Here is an 18,098-nt window from a genome sequence, read left to right on the forward strand (position 1 = left end):
TTCCCATCCACAATAGTTAGATCACTTTCCAAACTTTTTATGCATGCACTGACCCTCGACGACAATTGATTTCTTGCCATAAACGTCACATGACATTTGCTCATTGTCAATTGATTCATTTCCAAAAGAAGATGCATGTCACATCATCCATGTGCGCTTTTTTTATAGGCTAATTTGAATCTCTTAAACTGCCAACATAAATACACGAGCATTGTTATGTGTATGACGTATTGCTGTATGATTATGATTTGACGGTTAAAATCAACCATCAATTTTTGTATTTCCAAGGTATTGAATACCCACAAATGTATTTAAATACAGTGGGTATGTCATATCCAAGGCATTTGAAATTAAGGAAATGTGACATACCCATATATCACATTCCAAAAATCATATACCCATTTTTGTTAAACATACCTTTATACCCAATCATTAGAAATTTTCGAGTACATATGCATACCTAGTGATTTATTCAAGGTATCAGATACAGGTGAATTACATGACCCTAGGTGTCTAACACTCCATTGCCATACTGTATGTATGTTCTTATGTATTTTCTAATGATTTACTTTTCAATATATCTGACATTTTTTAAAGGACGTGTCACATTTTTTATGACTAATTTCCCTGTACAAATTAAGGTGACCAAATAATATGAAACATCATCCTAACATTATTTTTACTTTTTGGGTATGTACGATGCATGCAGATATCCACACTCGGTATTTTTGTATGTACATATACCTAAGATATCGTACTGACACACACTTTTTGAATACACATATATGCTTTGGAGAGATACCCATAAATCATATACTTTAAGTTCGGACATGCCCAAAATAATCATACTATTTTTTAATACAAGTATATGCCTTAAACACATACCCGTAAACGATATTGGAGACATACCCAAAAATGATATACTTTGAATAAGGACACGCTCAAAATATACATGAGTATTTTTCATGATGAAGACATACCCAATTAATTGTAAAGATACCTTTATACCCACAATTATGATATACCTAAGAGTATACTTTTCTCACAAAAAATGACTTCTACTGTATCCAAAAAAGTGTACACACCATGGTACGTGCAAGGCATTCAAAACATTGAATATTAATGACTGATTTTCTCTATCTTCTCTAATGTGAGCATTAAATGTCTAGCAATAATTCTTTCCTACTATGGATGTAGTATCATACACTAGTATCATATGCATGATACTAGTATATGATACTCCCACTACAACTAGCCTAAAGGTGCCCCCATGTGTATCAAGCACTAATTCTTTCCTAATAAAAAGTGTGTCCATAATAACCAATAATCAGCGATTATTCTTTCCTAATAAAAAGGTCACCAATTAATTCCAGCATTGTTTCACGTGCACACATCTCATTATAATCCAACGGCTTCTAGGCAAGGTGCCCAGACACCTAGGTGTCCCAAATGATCCGACTTTGTTTTCTCGAATGGTTGATTGATTTGACTTTGCAACCATTGAACCTTGCTGCAACGTTTGATTCAAAAAGGTCCATTTTATCCAAACAATCACAGAATATTAGTATTCGTATATAGGTGTCCGTACTAGTCTCGATTTATTTTGGTGTACAACTTGATCATTAGATGAACAACTTGATGATTAGATGATGCAAGCGGCTAATATAAAAATGAACAACTTGATCATTAGATGATGCAATCTACAAGTTAAGTAAGATCCCACGGCAAGGCTGCACGTTATATGTCTAGGACTTGGGCATAAGCGACTGGTCGAGTCAAGAAGAATAAGATGCAAACCAGGCGTTAATTAATTATTACTCCCTCCGTTCCTAAATATTTGTCTTTCTAGAGGTTTCAACAAGTGACTACATACGAAGCAAAATGAGTGAATCTACACTCTAAAATATGTCTATATACATCCGTATATGGTAACCATTTCAAATCTCTAGAAAGACAAATATTTAGGAACGGAGGGAGTAGATGCAAACCAGGCGTTAGGTGGCAAGCCACGGAACTCTCTCTGTATTAGCGAGTTTGGAATGAATCGACAGTTCTTTCTGTTGGCGTGCGTGAGTGCTATTGACTGAGAGCTTTCGTGTGCGCATGTGCGCGCGTGCGGCTGTGAGAGGGAGAAGAAAAGGAAGAGGAAGAGGAAGAAGCAGAGCGAGGAGGAGGCCTGGAGATGGGTCTCACCTCAGGTGCTCTGGAATGGTGGGAGGAGTGGCAGCTGCGTATCCTGGTGCTCAGCAGCTTGTTTGTCCAGTCCTCCTCTTCTTCTCCATCTGGGTGCGTCGAGTCCCCTGCCTACGTAGGCTGAGAGCGGTGGTGTGGTTGGCGTACATAGGAGGCGATGCCCTCGCCATCTATGCCCTTGCCACCCTCTTCGACCGTCATCAGCAACGAACAACAGATGTGGTGGGTGAGAGCAGCAGCAGCGGCGGCGGCCTGGAGGTGCTATGGGCGCCTGTTCTCCTCATCCACCTGGGTGGCCAGGTGACATTGAGCGCCTTCAGCCTCGAGGACAATGAGTTGTGGCTTCGACATGTCATAACTCTGGTGTCTCAGGTCACCGTCGCTTTGTACGTCTTCTGCAAGTGGTGGTCCGGCGAGTTGAAGCTGCTGCTGGCGGCAGTTATGCTCTTCGTCTTTGGCATCCTCAAATTTAGCCTCAAGCCATTGGCTCTTAGGAGAGCTAGCTATAGCCAGATGCTAGCTTCCACCGATGTATCCCTATCAAGAGAGGGAGAAAAGAAAGAAGGCGATGGAGCAACAGGGGACAAGGCCCTTTCCCTTGATGAATATGTGCAAAAAGCAAAGGATATGATGTGCGCAGTGAGTTGTGATTCACAAGCTGCTGAACCCGCCATGAAGAAGGCAGCGACGAGCAGTGATCATGAAGCTGAGCCGATATCAATCAGGCACATCTGTTACTTCGTGAACATGTATGTTCCGTATGTTGCTCGGCTAAGTGACCTGCAATATCTCCAGAATCCGCCTCCTCCTCAGAAAGATAACTTCGAGATGGAGAATACACCATACAATATTTTGCAGAAGTGCTTTCACCTTATATTTGAGAAGCTCTACAGCAGAGAGGGATACAATACCATTGAGGAGGTCTTGACGTTTTTGCTTCCGCTCCTGGCGGTAGCTTCTATGGTCCTTTTTGCCATGAGCCACAAGGACGGTTACAATAGCAGGGACGTCAAGGTAACATACATCCTCTTCTCTTGCACTACTATGGTCGAGTTATTGCTACTCTTGACGGCCACTGTCTTGGGATGTGCCGTGGGGTGTATTCCGTCCCTAGAATTCCTCTATCATTACATCAACGGATGGCATGACATGGTTTCGCAGTATGACCTCATGTCGTTTTATGTTCGCAAGAAGAGACCCACCTTCCTGATGAAGCTGGTTCTCTTTGAATGTCTAAGGGAGTACGTTAGCAAGGTTTGGTATGTAAGGCAGGTGCCTGCAGCCCGTGAAATTACAGAGCTGGTTCAACAGCACATAGAAGATGGATGGAAGAAGTTCATAAGTGATGCCACCACATATAAAAGGTTTGGCAACTTCAGGGGCCAGCTGACTCTGAGCAGGCTCAGCGACCAACAGTGTGACCTTGGAGAGGAGTTGTCGGGTAGCTTGGAGGTACCATTCGACAAGAGTATCCTTCTTTGGCACATCGCCACAAACCTCTACTTTCACCGGCCTGTGGACAAGCCATCATCCTCCGTCCGAAGTCAACGCGTTCTTACAAAACGCAGTATGGAGATGTCCAACTACATGTTATACCTGCTATTCATCCGCACCGAGATGTTGTTGCCCGGCACCAGACCGGGGCTCTTCTCTGTCGCCGTATATAAGCTAGAGGACATCTTGAAGAACAGCAAGGAAAACCTGGAGAATGAAGAAGCACTTGCTCAAGAGATCATTAAACACACGGATGGGAGGACTCTGATCCATGAAGCTTGCAGGCTCGCTGTGTCACTGATGAAGCTGGACGAAGAGGAGATGTGGCAGACAATCCAGGGCGTGTGGGTGGAGATGCTCTGCTACTCTGCTAGTAGATGTAGAGGCTTGCTGCACGCCAAGAGCCTGGGTGAAGATGGGGAATACCTCTCCTATGTTTGGCTGCTATGGTCATACATGGGGATGGAGACCTTGGCGGACAAGCTCCAAAAGCCTGAGTCTCCGACACAAAAAGAGATCATTACTTTGGCCAACGAATTGACTTCTACGTCCCAAGGTAGACTCAACCGTCAGTCATCGAATGGAGGTATCTCTAGCCCAGTATGAGGGATACCATACAACGCTTCATTTTGTTGTGTTATTTCGGTTTATGGTTTTGTTTAGTTTTCCCTCTTGACGAAAGTTGTGTGTGTGTGTGTGTGTGTGTGTGTGTGTGTGTGTGAGAGAGAGAGAGAGAGAGAGAGTTTGATTATCCCAGCCCGTTGTGACTTCATTCCGCCATGTTATTTATGTTACTTTGTGTTAAATTTGTCGTACGATGTTGCAAGATTGGCCATTTCTTTGGGGGCAGACCGCCATGTTTCAGTCTGCACCGGATGTTATTTGTATTCCTACAAATATTGTTATGCAATGAACTCTTGTTTCGTCTCAAAAAGAAAATGACAGAAATTGAGATAATCAAAGTTTGAAATATTTACTGAACTTTGTACTTCTTCTTATTCATTTCTATAGCTTATGACAAGGTACATATATATTCTATTTAGCATTCATATTTACCATTGGTTATGGCTTAAACTCAGCAAAGATAGCATATTCACATGTTTGCAAATCACTTTTGCTGTATATATAAGTGCCATCAAGGATCAACCTAGACCTGCGGACGTGCGTAAGCTAGATAAGTGCGCACATGAACGCTCAAGAGGCGTGCCAATGGCACCGCCCCAGTCACTAGTACACTATTATACTTGTCAGGGAACTGAACTGGGACCTGCCTGGACCTGATAACTCAGTCTCATCCTCCGCTTAAAAAAAGGATCATAACATGAAGTTGAAGAGGTCATCCTTGGTAGCTTTCTACAGTAATTCTTCCCAATTTCCCATCCAATAACGGCCAGCTATTGTTCACTAATGCATAAAAACAAAAGGACGTGCTACACCTACAGTGTCACACACAGCAACCAAACAGTGTTCCCTTTTTCCTTCATCACTTTTCCAGGAAATCGCCAGGCGTGGACTCCTTCGCTTGGCTCATACAGGGAAGCAGAACTTTATGCGTAGCTGCGAGGAATAGACAACTTGTTCCTTCTGTTGGCCTGGCTGTATAGGAGATGAAATCAGTAGTCATGCTTCAGTCAATAAGCTCATAGTGAAAAATCAAAAACAAGAGAAAGTTACTGAAAGTTATGCATCAAGTAAATAATGTTTTTAATATGAAATAAGTGATGCCTAGACGCTCTGCTCGAACTGAGTATCACATGTGCAGAAGCCACCATTCTAACTACAATTGTTTTGGAGACTGCAAGGTGAGGCTAAGCACTTCGATTCAACAGGCCAGTGGATGAGAAAAAAACAAGACCCCTTTTCCTGAAAAGTACTCTGTATATCATCAGCTTCAGCTGATATCGAGAGCAGCGTCTTTGCAGTTGTCAACATCAAAGCTGCTTTCTCTCGAGGAAGGAGAAGACACAGGTGTTTGGGTTGCTCAAACTTCCGTGGGTTTTCCAGTTCTTCTCATTGCTTATTTGTAGCTTATAGAAAACAGAAAAGACCAAGAGAGAAGCGATTGTGCCCCTCGTGCGAGTCATGCCATCCCACGACTCCACGACCATCTCACGCAGCTCATGGTGGCGCTAGACTCGGGCCGCATGAACAAACTCATGGTGCCCTCCTCCCCCTACATTATTTCATTTGAAGGAAAAAAACACGTGAGAGGGCATGGGGCTTATCCCAACAATTCACCCCCTAAAAAACTTGTGCCGTTGTCAATTTCGATCATGCCGATCTTTGCACGGACCTGTATGAAGCGCACGCTGAAGAGCTTTCGTGAGAATATAGCTGTGCGTTAGTGCCAACGAACTCCACCTCAACTTCATGGCCTCCACGCATTCCGAATGAAGGGAAAACGGACGTCGATGTGTTTGCTTAGATCGTGGAACACGAGACTTTTGGCAAGTGGCTGATTTGTTGTCGATGTAGAGTTGAATGCAGGCTGGTTCCTCCTTTAGTTCTCCACAGAACCGAGCGAGCCAGATTCCTTGGCACGCCGCTCTAGTGGCGGCGATGTACACCGCTTTGCACGATGTCCACCACTTTCTACTTCAACGGCTGCCAACTGATGACATTGTTGCAGTAGAAGGACATGACGCCGATGGTGCTCCGACGAGTGTCAGGGTCTCTGGCATGTTGTCATCATTGTCCGTTGTAGCCCATGAGGTAGCCGTTCCCGATCCCTCACGTGTAGTGACAACCCCGGTTAACGTAGCGTAGCACTCGCTTCACCGAGGTGAGGTGCTCAGTGGTGTGCACCATGTACCGCAAGCACCCAATGACGTTGCAATACTCCATCCCATCCATCAACGGCATGGAACTCAGCTTGCTAAGCTTGACGCCGGGCTCCATCAGCACGTGACAGGTTGCAGTCCGTCATGCCTCTCCGGTCGAGAATCTTCGTTGCATATGCCTCCTGGCTCAAGGTGGTGTCATCAGCTAAACTTAAGTGGCCGAACTCGCTCACCTTGAAGAGGCCCTGCATTTCTTCCTTGAAGCGCACTCCTGGATGTTGGAGCCAGTCATGATAAGTTCATCGATGTAGATGACGACGAGGGGCCGAGACTTGGTCTACCGCGGCATAGACAACATGCATTGCAGTGCTCCGCTCGAAGCCAAACGGCGCGAAGCACCAGTCAAGTTTCTGGTTCCAGGCACGTGGCACTTGATTCAGGTCGTAGAGCACCTTGTCGAGGTGCAACACCTACCCCTCTTGTCCATCGACGACGTACCCCAGCAACTTGAAGACATACACTCCCTCCTCAAGCTTGCCGTGAGCAAGGCAGATTTCACGCCCATGTGGTGCACGCCCCAGCCGGCGTGTGCTGCCAGAGCCAGCAAGAGCCACATGAACTCAAGATGGGCAACGGGGGCGAGAACCTCATCCTAGTCCACCCCTGACGCTGCACATACCCCTTTGCCGGGTGAGCCTTGTGTCTAACCACTGCACCATGCACGTCCTTCTTGACTTGTACACCCACTTTAGGTCGATGTGGCAATAGTCGGGAGGGAGGTGGATGAGGCACTACGTGCGGTTCTCCTCGCCCATCGCTTGCTGCCAGCCCCGTTGCTGCTTGGCATCAGCGTGCGTGGCCAGCTCCTCGTGCAGTTCATCTTCATCTACCCCCAAGACGTAGTTGTAGAGTTGGGGTTACGTTGCATGATACCATCATGGACACACGTGATCATCGGGTGCATACTTGTCGACGGCATCGAGGGTGATGTGGCTTGGGAAGGTGACGCCGAGTTGGGGTCTGCCATGGCAGCTAATTTGGGTGAAAAGGCTGTCATGGCAATGCTCCTTGTTGTCATGGCAGCCGATGTTGTCGGTGCTGCCATGGCAACGTTTTTGGGCAAAATTGGTGTCGTGGGAGCGGTTCCATTCCATTGCAGTAGTTCTGCTCGAACCTGCTGTTGTCCTGGTCCTTCGCAACATCAGTGCGCGTGTCCTCATGCATGCTTGACGTGGAGTACTCGACGGTGAAGGTCATGGCTTGCATGCTTGTTGAAGACAACATCGCGTGTGACATGGAAACGCCTTGCCGCCAGGCTTGTATCCAAGGAACACAATGGGCTTGCTCGTATCCGTGGGCTTCTAGAAGTATGGTCTAGTGTCCTTGAGATGTGCCACGCAACCGAACAGGCGGTGGAAGTGCACATTCTGCTTGCGTCCATGCCAGGCCTCAAACAACGTATTCCCGGCAACGCTACTCGTGTATGAGCTGTTCGGGATGATGACGGTGGTGGTGACAACCTCACCCTGGTAAACGGCTGGCACCCCCTTTGACGTGAGCATGCTTCTAGCCATACCGATGACGGTCTAATTTCGGCACTTGACGAACACATCACTAGAGAACTCCTCGTCACGGTTCGTCTAGAAGGTACAACATGCATGTGCCGCGATTGCGCCTGGACGATGACCTCATCCTTGGTGCAGAGCAGCATCAACTGGGTGTACCGGTCATGGTTGCCCACCAAGGGCAGGAAGTAACGCTTCCGCCAGGCGTCATCGCTAAGATCAGCCAGTGGATATCTTGTGGACGAGCTCGAGCATCTTTGCCGCCCAAAACTTTGATTGCTACAGAAAAGGGGATTGCCCCTGCTTCCCTTCCAGGCCACCCACAGGGAGGCCAACCACCAAGCCATTGCACACAGCGCCACCCTTCATCTTCGCTCTCGCTCGTGGCGAGACACACTGGCTTCACAATTCTCAAGTGAATGGTGTGCAAATGTCTAGGGCACACTGGCTTCACAATTCTCAAGTGAATGGTGTGCAAATGCTAGGGGAACTCTTTGCCCTGGCGAGGAGGTTCGAGGTTCTGCTACCGATCGTGCATGGCCATGACACCGTGCTCCACGTGTGTTGAACACCTCGAGCGACCTCCCTTCACTGAACAGGACCGGGCCCATTTGTGTATGTCCACCAGTGAGTTATGGCCGAACTTCACGGCCCCCGTTCCGTCAAGGTTTGGGAAGGTGGATACATTGCTGGTCATGTGGTTTGATGTGCCGGTGTCGACATCACCAAGGGCCTGCCTGAGCTCGACCCAGGCCCACTCTTTCTCGAGGAAGATACGCTTGTGGCCCACATGCTCTGTTGTGGCGGGTGATAGTGCCATTGCGTCAAACAGAACAACTCAAATCGTTGCCATGGCAACAACAGTAGGCACAATCAATGTCGTGGCACGTTTTGGGTAAACCCGCTGCCATGGCAGAGTTTCCTTTCACGACAACCTACGATGTCGTGGTACCATTTTGGGGCAAATCCGCTGCCATGGAAGGACTTTCTCCTGCCGCGGGCCCGCGTGTTATCAGGGGTGCCTCCGCCAGTGTTCACTCATGGATCATCAACAACGCTCACTACTCTTCGTCGGCCTGCATCAGGTGGCCTCCTCCGGCTTCTTGCGGCAGTCACGGGCCCAGTGTCCTAGTTTATCGCAATAGCGATAATTGTCGTCGGCGGCATCACAACCGTCGCCTCCTAATTGAGGTTGGTTTCTGCACCTGCTCTTTTCCTGAAGCGAGAGCATCCGTCACCACCCTGGCGAGAGTTGTTGCTATTGACGGAGGAGATGCTGCCATTTCCGAAGAAACCAGCACCAGCTTGGTCTTACTTTTTCTGGCGTGCGGCTCACTCTTCAGTGAGCAGAAGGCGGTTGCCGCCCTGGTTGGATCTGTCCAGCCAGTACCATTCCTCCACCGCTTTCAAACGCCGAGTGAGCTCGATTGAGAGTGCGGAGAGGTCGAGCGGGGTCTCAATGGAGAGAGCCACTTGAAAGTAGCACGCGGGACCACCAGGAGAAATTCCTCTATGACTTTTTCTTCCTACACATCAATAAGAACTGCAAGGTTGTTGATCATACTAGTGAGCCTCAGAGCGAAGTCATCAACAGTCTCGCCGTCCTTGAAGCGAATGTTGTCGAACTCCAGGCGCAAAGACTACGCATTTGCCTTGTGCATGCAGTCAACTCCCAGACGGATCGCCTTGATGAAGTCCCATGCGCCCTTCACCGTCTCCTTGACAGCGAGAATCGTCAACACCTTTGGCGGTATGGGCCAGAGAATGGCCTCCAGTGCCAGACGATCATCATGGTAGTCAGCATTATCGTACCATGCTTTCCAAGGGGCCTTAGAAGTTGTTGAAAGAACGGTACATCAAAGGATGCCCATTTCAAATAGAGAGTTGCCAAGAAAACAGTGGAAGAGATTGGCGTAAAATTGCTCATGTACCAATCATTGAGATCAATGGTGATACCAACATACACGGCCAAAGCATACATCCTGATTGCTTCACAGCAGTACAGCGCAAATGGGACGAACTAGATGTACTTTCTTTTGGAGAAAAGGCTACAAACCTGCCTTTTATAAACTAGATGTACTTTCCTGCTTTTCTATTACCTAAACACTTTTTTTTACTATGCATACTCAAAGCAATCCTCTACAGGAGATTTCGTATTCATTATTTCACCTATTTTGCATGTTAGCACACAGCGATACTAAGGTTTGAATGTCTTCTGTATCAAATAGCAAGCAATAAATTATGCATTAAGAAACTAGAGCAAACATCAGCAGCAACAACATATATTCAAGCCTTGCATTCGAAGAAGAATGACGAAAAAAAACTGGATTTCCAATACGAGTAATAACAATGTAACAAGAAAAACAGCAAAGACGACATCATTGGCCTGATGTACCAAAAATTAACCAGCAAATACTAAAGCTCCTGCTCGCAACATTTTTCTTTTACAGATTAATCATGTACTATGGACTATGGTCAAGCCATATTTGTTCAGAAACTAGACCTAAGACTTCAGCTGTGGTACGAAAAGGTTGCCCGTGCACCGTTTCACATGCACGTCACATTACATTCTAAGTAGCGAACTCCAGACTGATAATTATATACTGCTGGCAACAAATTTCACAAAAATATCCATGAAAACATCCACTAGAAGTTAGTGTGGTTCTTTGTACATATGCATTGCGTGCCCACAGAATGCAGTTTATTTAAACAAAATAAAGGCAAGACCCTAAGAAGGGTTCACACACTGAATAGTGAACTTTCCACTATTTTCAGATTATCATCAAGAGTATAAGTGACCCAACAAACCAAGATACTACGTTTGTACACATGCCTCGTTTAATTCGCAAAACCAGAATTGCATCTAGTATTTGGGAAGGGTATTAAACGTTGGGAACCTGACCTTCCTTCCTGCAGTTCATCGTCTCAAATCAAAGTCGGCAACTCCTCCAGGCACAGCTAACAGCCTCCATCATCTTTCAATGTCCCATGGTGCTCAGTTTCTCAAATCTTAACTGTCAAGGGTTAGGTCACTAGTCACTAATAAGATAGATTGCGATTGTGCGAAGGCAAGATAGGATGCATCCAGTACATATCACCGGGCAAACTCCAAATCCTATGGAGACCAAAAGAATCAACCTGAAACAATTAGTGAGAATTCTTGAGCTTACAGTATCGAAATCGATAGGCGCGTTGCAGGTTTGCTCTGCCCTATCCTGGCTCCTCCTCCTTCACCATCGGTTTGACGCGGCGCGAACAGGCCGGGGTGCGCGACGGGGCGGGGCGGCGACGATACGACGGCGGCAACGAGAGCGGAGTCGCGGCGCACACAGCGCCGCCGGTGAGGGACGGAGTGTCACGGGGAGGCTACGTCTGAGGGATTTGTTTTGTATTTTTAGGGGGTCAGAAACTGCGAGATGAAGCCCTACCAGGCCTGTTTAAGAGTGGGCCGGACCCATGCAACCAGTCTCTTGTATTATTATTTTCCTCGCGTTTCTCAAAAAAAAATTATTATTCTCACAGTAGTATACTGGTTTTGTACCGCATTGCTAACATACCGCAGGATAGGCCAGTTTATAAGGTGGCACTAGGCCCGTCTCCTTGCCCCCACATTAGGTGGGGGTACGGGCTTGCCTTAAGCCCGTTAGGAGTGTACAGTAAATGTATATACTGCCACTGTACAGGCTTGTTGTACTTGTACATGTACAATAGATTAGATGTAGTTGTACAATGTATGTAAAAAATACAGATGTAAATAAAAATATATTTTTTCATCTTCATGTGTTTTACCACTATACTTTACCCCATCTAGCCAGTAATTAAGTACACCACTGTTTCACACTTACATGCAAATACACCATACTATGATATGATGATTCTTCAGAAGACAAAAACAAGGGACTACAGTACATAATAAATCTTTGAATAGCAGAAGTTGACACCCCAACAGCCCATCATTCTGCTGCAATAATAACAGAGGAAACAATGAGCTGAATTAACGAACACCTGTACATAGTCTCTGAGCCCCTCCATTCCATATAAGCGTCATGGTTTTAGTTTAAATTTGAACTAAAACCACGACGCTTATTATGGAACGGAGGGAGCATATTTTATATTTAAAAAAAAGCTCAATCATGCACGTTCCTTCATCAATTACATACAATACACTGGGAGGCACCTGATAACTTAGTCTCACCTTCCCCTTCAAAAAATCATACAGTACTACTATTAAGTTGAGGTGGTCATCCTTGGTGGCTTTCTTCCAAATTTTCCATGCAAGAAAGGCCAGATATTGTTGACTAGGGACACGAAAAGAAAAGGACGTGCTACACCTACAGTGTCACACAGCAACCAACCCTGTTCCCATTCCCCATCTGAATCTTTCCAGGAAATTGCCAGCCACCGGTTCCTTCGCTTGGTTCACATAAGGAAGCAAGATTTTATGCGTAACTGCGAGGAATAGACAACATGTTCCCTCTATTGGCTTTGCTGCATAGAAGATGAAATCAGAAGTCATGCTTCAGTCAATAAAATCGAAGTGAAAAATCAAACAAGTCAAGTTACAGAAAGTTATGTGTTGAGTAGATAATTTTTTGATAAAAACAAGTGTTACCTAGACACCGTGGTCGAATTGAGCATCACATATGCAGAAGCCACCGTTCTAGTGATGATTGTTTTTAAAACTGCAAGGCAGGGCCACGTGCTTCGACTCAGCAGGTCAGTGGAGTAAAAAAAATAAGAATTCTGAAAAGTATAGCCTCAGCTTCAGCTGGTAGGAAGAGCAACGACTTTGGAGTCAATGCCAAAGCAATAACAGAGCATGTCCCCCAACCCACCCACCCCCCCACAAACACAATCCTCCTCACCTATCGTTCCAGACATCCAGATTGCATCTCTAGGAGACTGCAAACAACAAAAAACCATGCCAATCGGAGAAGCTGTTCTGTCTGCCTTCATGCAGGCACTCTTCGAAAAAGTGATTGCTACTGCTTTTGGTGAGCTGAAATTACCTCAAGATGTGGCTGAGGAGCTGGAGAAACTATCCAGCAGTCTGTCGACCATTCAAGCTCACGTTGAAGATGCTGAGGAGCGGCAGCTGAAGGATAAGGCGGCACGAAGCTGGCTTGCCAAGCTCAAGGATGTTGCATATGAAATGGATGACTTGCTCGATGATTATGGAGCTGAGGCCCTTAGATCCAAACTAGAAGGCCCGTCCAGCGACAACCATTTGAGCAAGGTTAGAAGCTGTTTCTGCTGCTTTTGGTTCAACACCTGTTTATTCAACCACAAGATTCTGCAAGACATAAAGAAGGTGGAGGAGAAGCTCAATAGGCTTGTCAAGGAAAGAGAGATTATTGGTCCAAACATGATTAGTGCAACAGACAGGAAAGAGATAAAAGAGAGGCCTGAGACGAGTTCAATAATCGATGACTCAAGTGTGTTTGGAAGAGAAGAAGATAAGGAGACCATTGTGAAGATGTTGCTTAATCAGAATAACTCCAACCATTCCAACCTTTCTATTCTTCCCATAGTGGGTATGGGCGGACTAGGGAAGACGACTCTAACACAGCTTGTCTACAATGATACAAGAATAAAGGAGCATTTCCAGTTAAGGGTCTGGCTGTGTGTTTCTGAAAATTTTGATCAGATGAAGCTTACCAAGGAAACCATTGAATCAGTTGCCAGTGAGTTTGGATCAACCATCATTGGGGTCTCATCGGTCACGACCAACATGAACTTGCTCCAAGAAGACCTCTCAAAAAAGCTAAAAGATAAAAGGTTTCTTCTAGTACTTGATGACGTATGGAATGAGGACCCTGAAAAGTGGGGTACATATCGCAGTGCTCTACTTACTGGAGGAAAGGGAAGCAGAATAGTAGTAACCACAAGGAACAAAAACGTAGGGAAACTAATGGGTGGGATGACTCCATACTATCTAAATCAGTTATCCGACGATGATTGCTGGTCTTTGTTCAGGAGCTATGCATTTGTGGATGGTAACTCCAATGCACACCCAAATTTGGAAATGATAGGCATGGAAATTGTGAAGAAGTTGAAAGGCTTACCACTGGCTGCAAAAGCAATAGGCAGCTTACTGTGTTCCCAGGATACTGAGGATGACTGGAAAAATGTACTAAGGAGTGAAATATGGGAACTGCCATCGGATAAGAACAACATATTACCAGCTCTGAGATTGAGTTACAATCATTTGCCTGCCATACTGAAGAGATGTTTCGCATTTTGCTCAGTCTTTCACAAAGACTATGTGTTTGAGAAAGACAGGTTGGTCCAGATATGGATGGCCCTTGGGTTTATTCAGCCTCAGCGGAGGAGAAGAATGGAAGAGATTGGAAGTAGCTATTTTGATGAATTACTAAGCAGGTCCTTCTTCCAACATCACAAAGGTGGATATGTGATGCATGATGCTATGCATGACCTAGCACAGTCGGTCTCAAGTCATGAGTGTCTCAGACTGGATGACCTTCCAAACAACAGCACCTCTGCAAGAAGTGCCAGGCACCTCTCATTCTCTTGCAATAATAGAAGCCAGACTTCATTTGAAGCTTTTCTTGGATTTAAGAGAGCACGGACACTTCTACTGCTAAGTGGATATAAATCAATGACAAGGTCTATCCCCAGTGATCTGTTCCTCAAGTTAAGGTACCTCCATGTGCTCGATTTGAACCGGCGAGACATTACTGAGTTGCCAGATTCTATTGGAAGCTTAAAAATGCTTCGATATTTGAATCTCTCGGGCACTGGTATAGCAATGTTGCCTTCGTCAATTGGTAGACTCTTCAGCTTGCAAATACTTAAGTTGAAAAACTGCCATCAATTAGATTATCTCCCACAAAGCATAACAAATCTTGTAAATCTTCAATGGCTAGAAGCAAGAACAGAGTTGGTCACGGGCATAGCCAGAATAGGTAACTTAACCTGTCTTCACCAGTTGGATGAATTTGTGGTCCGTACAGACAAAGGATACAAGATCAGTGAATTGAAGGCAATGAAGGAAATTAGAGGGCATATTTGTATTAAGAATATTGAGTGTGTGGCTAGCATAGAGGAAGCAATTGGAGCTTTTCTAAGCGAGAAGGCATTCATCAGCATCCTAGACCTTATCTGGTCCGATAACAGGAACATAACATCAGAAGAAGCAAATCAAGACAAAGAGATACTTGAGGCCCTCCGGCCACATCATGAACTGAACGAGCTAACTGTCAAGGCATTTGCAGGCTCCTCCTTCCCGAATTGGTTTGGTAGTCTTTCCCACTTGCAAACCCTCCACCTGTCTGATTGCACAAAATGTTCAACTCTACCAGCACTGGGAGAGCTGCCTCAACTCAAGTATTTAGATATTGGTGGTTTTCCGGCCATTATTCAAATCAGCCAAGATTTTTCAGGTACCAATGGAGTTAAGGGGTTTCCAGCACTGAAAGAGCTCGTATTTGAAGACATGAGTAATTTCAAAAGGTGGGCTTCTGTACAAGATGGTGAATTTCTTCCATGCCTCACAGAACTTGCAGTGGTGGACTGCCCAAAAATAACAGAGTTCCCACCACTTCCATCAATGCTAGTGAAGCTCAAAATTTCTGAAACGGGGTTCACTATTCTTCCAGAAGTCCATATTCCAAACTCCCAGTTTCCATCGTCGTTAGAATGCTTACAGATTCATCAGTGCCCAAATCTCACATCCTTAAAGGAAGGACTGCTTAGCCAGCAATTATTGGCTCTCCAGCAGCTAACCATCACTCACTGTTTAGATCTAATTGACCTGCCAGTTGAAGGATTCAGATTCCTGTCTGCTCTTAAGAGTCTTCACATCTATGACTGTCCAAGGCTGGCACCATCCGGACAGCATAGCTTGCTGCCCTCTAAACTTGAAGACTTGCGCATCAGCTCATGCTCCAACCTTATTAACCCTCTTCTTCAAGAGCTTAATGAGCTCTCCTCGCTGACACATCTCACCACCGCTGATTGTGCTAGCCTTCAGTCTTTTCCAGTAAAGCTCCCTGCCACTCTGCAAAAGCTGGAGATCCTCAATTGCAGTAATCTGATCTGCTTGCCTGCTGGTCTAGAAGATGCATCGTGTCTAACAGCTATAACCATCTTGAGATGTCCTCTCATACCATGCTTGCCAGGGCGGCTTACAGAGTCATTGAAAGAACTGTACATCAAAGAATGCCCCTTTCTATCGGAGAGTTGCCAAGAAAACAGTGGAAGAGATTGGTGTAAAATTGCTCATGTACCAATCATTGAGATCGATGATGATACCAACATACCCAACAACAGCATACGAAGAAGATTATCATGAATGCCTCACAGCAATGCTACACAAATGGTATGAACTAGATATATTTTTCTGCTTGTATTGCATAAGCATGTATTCTCTGCTAACAGTAAACTGCATAATAGAACCAATCCTCTATAGGTGATTTTGCATTCATTTTTGCACATATTTTGCATGTTAGCACATAAACATACTTCGATTCAAATGTCTTGCAACACCAAATCGCAAGCAATAACTATACACTAGGAAATTACTGTAAACATCAGCTGCAACACTGTATAGTCAAGCCTTGCATTCAAAGAAACATGAACAGATTTTAATAGAAAAGTAAAACTAATGGGATTGCCAATTAGAGACTGAGTAATAACAATGCAACAAAAAATAAACCATCAAAAGATTCATTATCTACCTCCTGTATCCTAGAAACATCTAGGTATTTCATGTATTCAGAAAGTTCCATGTACACAAGTGCGCCATAGATCATCCACCATGGTCAAGTCACATAGCTGTCCATTCAGAAAACAAAAGCCAAACCTTCAGCTGTGATACGAGAAAGTTTGTTCATGCGCAGTGCAAGCATGCATAGTAGCAAGCTTATCTGGTCAACATTTACAAAATATGGTTGCATTAGCTTCTAACTAGCAAACTCCAGATTAATAATTCTATACTGCCAGTGACAATTTTCACAAAATAGACATATCACATAATAATGTCCTTACTCTTGGTTAGCATATGCCTGTCTAATGTCTACAGAATGCAGTTCAAAGCAAAACCTAAAAGAAGATCATGTACTCACTTGTACACTTTCTTTTATCTACTTTCAGATTATCGTATGGATTCTGGAAATATTTTTTGACGACGGTGATATTTCAAGAGCACCTTACACTTTACATCCACCTCCATCAGAAGACTAATCTAGCGCATGTGCAAAACTCAAACAAATCGAAAACTCAATGAGTAATTTTGAGGAAAACAGAGCTAGTACTTTCGGCAGAGGAAGTGGCCAAGACATTACTGTATTTATTATATATGCCTTATCATTTTCAGAAAAATAAGATAAGTGTGGCCCTTTGTGTTTGTGTAATTTTGTAATCTCTCTTCTCGAATACATTTCACTCTATGATTTTGAGACACCATATTTTTTTCCCCTTTCTCTATATGACCTCTCATTCAATAGCAAAGTCCATTTTTTCAAGATCATACACTACAATGGGATACAGTAACAAATGGAGTGTCATCAAGAGTATACATGCCTAGTTTGTTGTGCGAAATCCTAAATGAAACCTATTCAGTAAAGAAGGGAGTCTAAAAACGGTGAGAACCTGACCTTCATTTCTGTCAGTAAGCAACATCATATCGAAGTCTGGTGCATCAACCCGGCATAGCCAACAGATTGCATCTTCCTTCTCCACTGCATTCCAGAAACATGATATTCCAAGGTACTCAGTTGCTCAAAAGTGTCACCGCAATTTTCAGTAGTTAAGTCACTGGTTTGCAATGGGGCGAAGGCAACTTGAGCTGTGAGTACGGCCGCATGCATCTAGCACATATAGTTGGGCAAATCCCCAAAACATATGGAGTTCAAAAGCATCGATCCGAAACAATTCCTCGAGATCCATGAACTTACAGTATCAAAAACAATGCCCCCGTTGCCAATTCGCTCTGCACGCGCTCTCTCCCTCTCTTCTCCTCCTCCCGCGCCTTTGGTCTGAGGCGGTGCAGCAGGCGGGCTGCGCGTCGCGGCGGCGACCCGGCGACGCGATAGGCCCGGTAGCT

At 45.1% G+C, this 18,098-nt stretch overlaps 1 protein-coding gene and 2 long non-coding RNA genes across 3 annotated transcripts; 1 reads left to right on the forward strand and 2 right to left on the reverse strand.

Annotated features, from left to right (window-relative positions):
• Positions 1–10,666: 10,666 nt before the first annotated feature.
• Positions 10,667–11,429, reverse strand: LOC123171485 (uncharacterized). Its single transcript, XR_006485286.1, has 2 exons — positions 11,203–11,429; positions 10,667–11,046 (listed from the first exon to the last, which is right to left on the reverse strand). It is a non-coding gene; the product is annotated as an uncharacterized lncRNA (long non-coding RNA).
• A 615-nt stretch (positions 11,430–12,044) lies between these two features.
• LOC123182445 (uncharacterized) lies at positions 12,045–18,098 on the reverse strand. The gene is made up of 5 exons (XR_006492149.1): positions 17,950–18,098; positions 17,650–17,733; positions 16,732–16,828; positions 12,645–12,714; positions 12,045–12,520 (listed from the first exon to the last, which is right to left on the reverse strand). It is a non-coding gene; the product is annotated as an uncharacterized lncRNA (long non-coding RNA).
• On the forward strand, positions 12,852–17,577 carry LOC123182443 (disease resistance protein RGA2). The gene is made up of 2 exons (XM_044595005.1): positions 12,852–16,373; positions 17,147–17,577. The coding sequence occupies exon 1, from the start codon at positions 12,852–12,854 to the stop codon at positions 16,344–16,346; it is 3,495 nt and encodes a 1,164-aa protein (XP_044450940.1). The 3' UTR covers positions 16,347–16,373; positions 17,147–17,577.

This window comes from Triticum aestivum, chromosome 1D (genome assembly GCF_018294505.1).
Source record: "Triticum aestivum cultivar Chinese Spring chromosome 1D, IWGSC CS RefSeq v2.1, whole genome shotgun sequence".
Taxonomy (NCBI): domain Eukaryota; kingdom Viridiplantae; phylum Streptophyta; class Magnoliopsida; order Poales; family Poaceae; genus Triticum; species Triticum aestivum.

Excerpts from the sequence above, each read along its gene's own strand:
- LOC123182443 (XM_044595005.1), top strand. The coding sequence starts at position 12,852 with ATGTCCCCCAACCCACCCACCCCCCCACAAACACAATCCTCCTCACCT.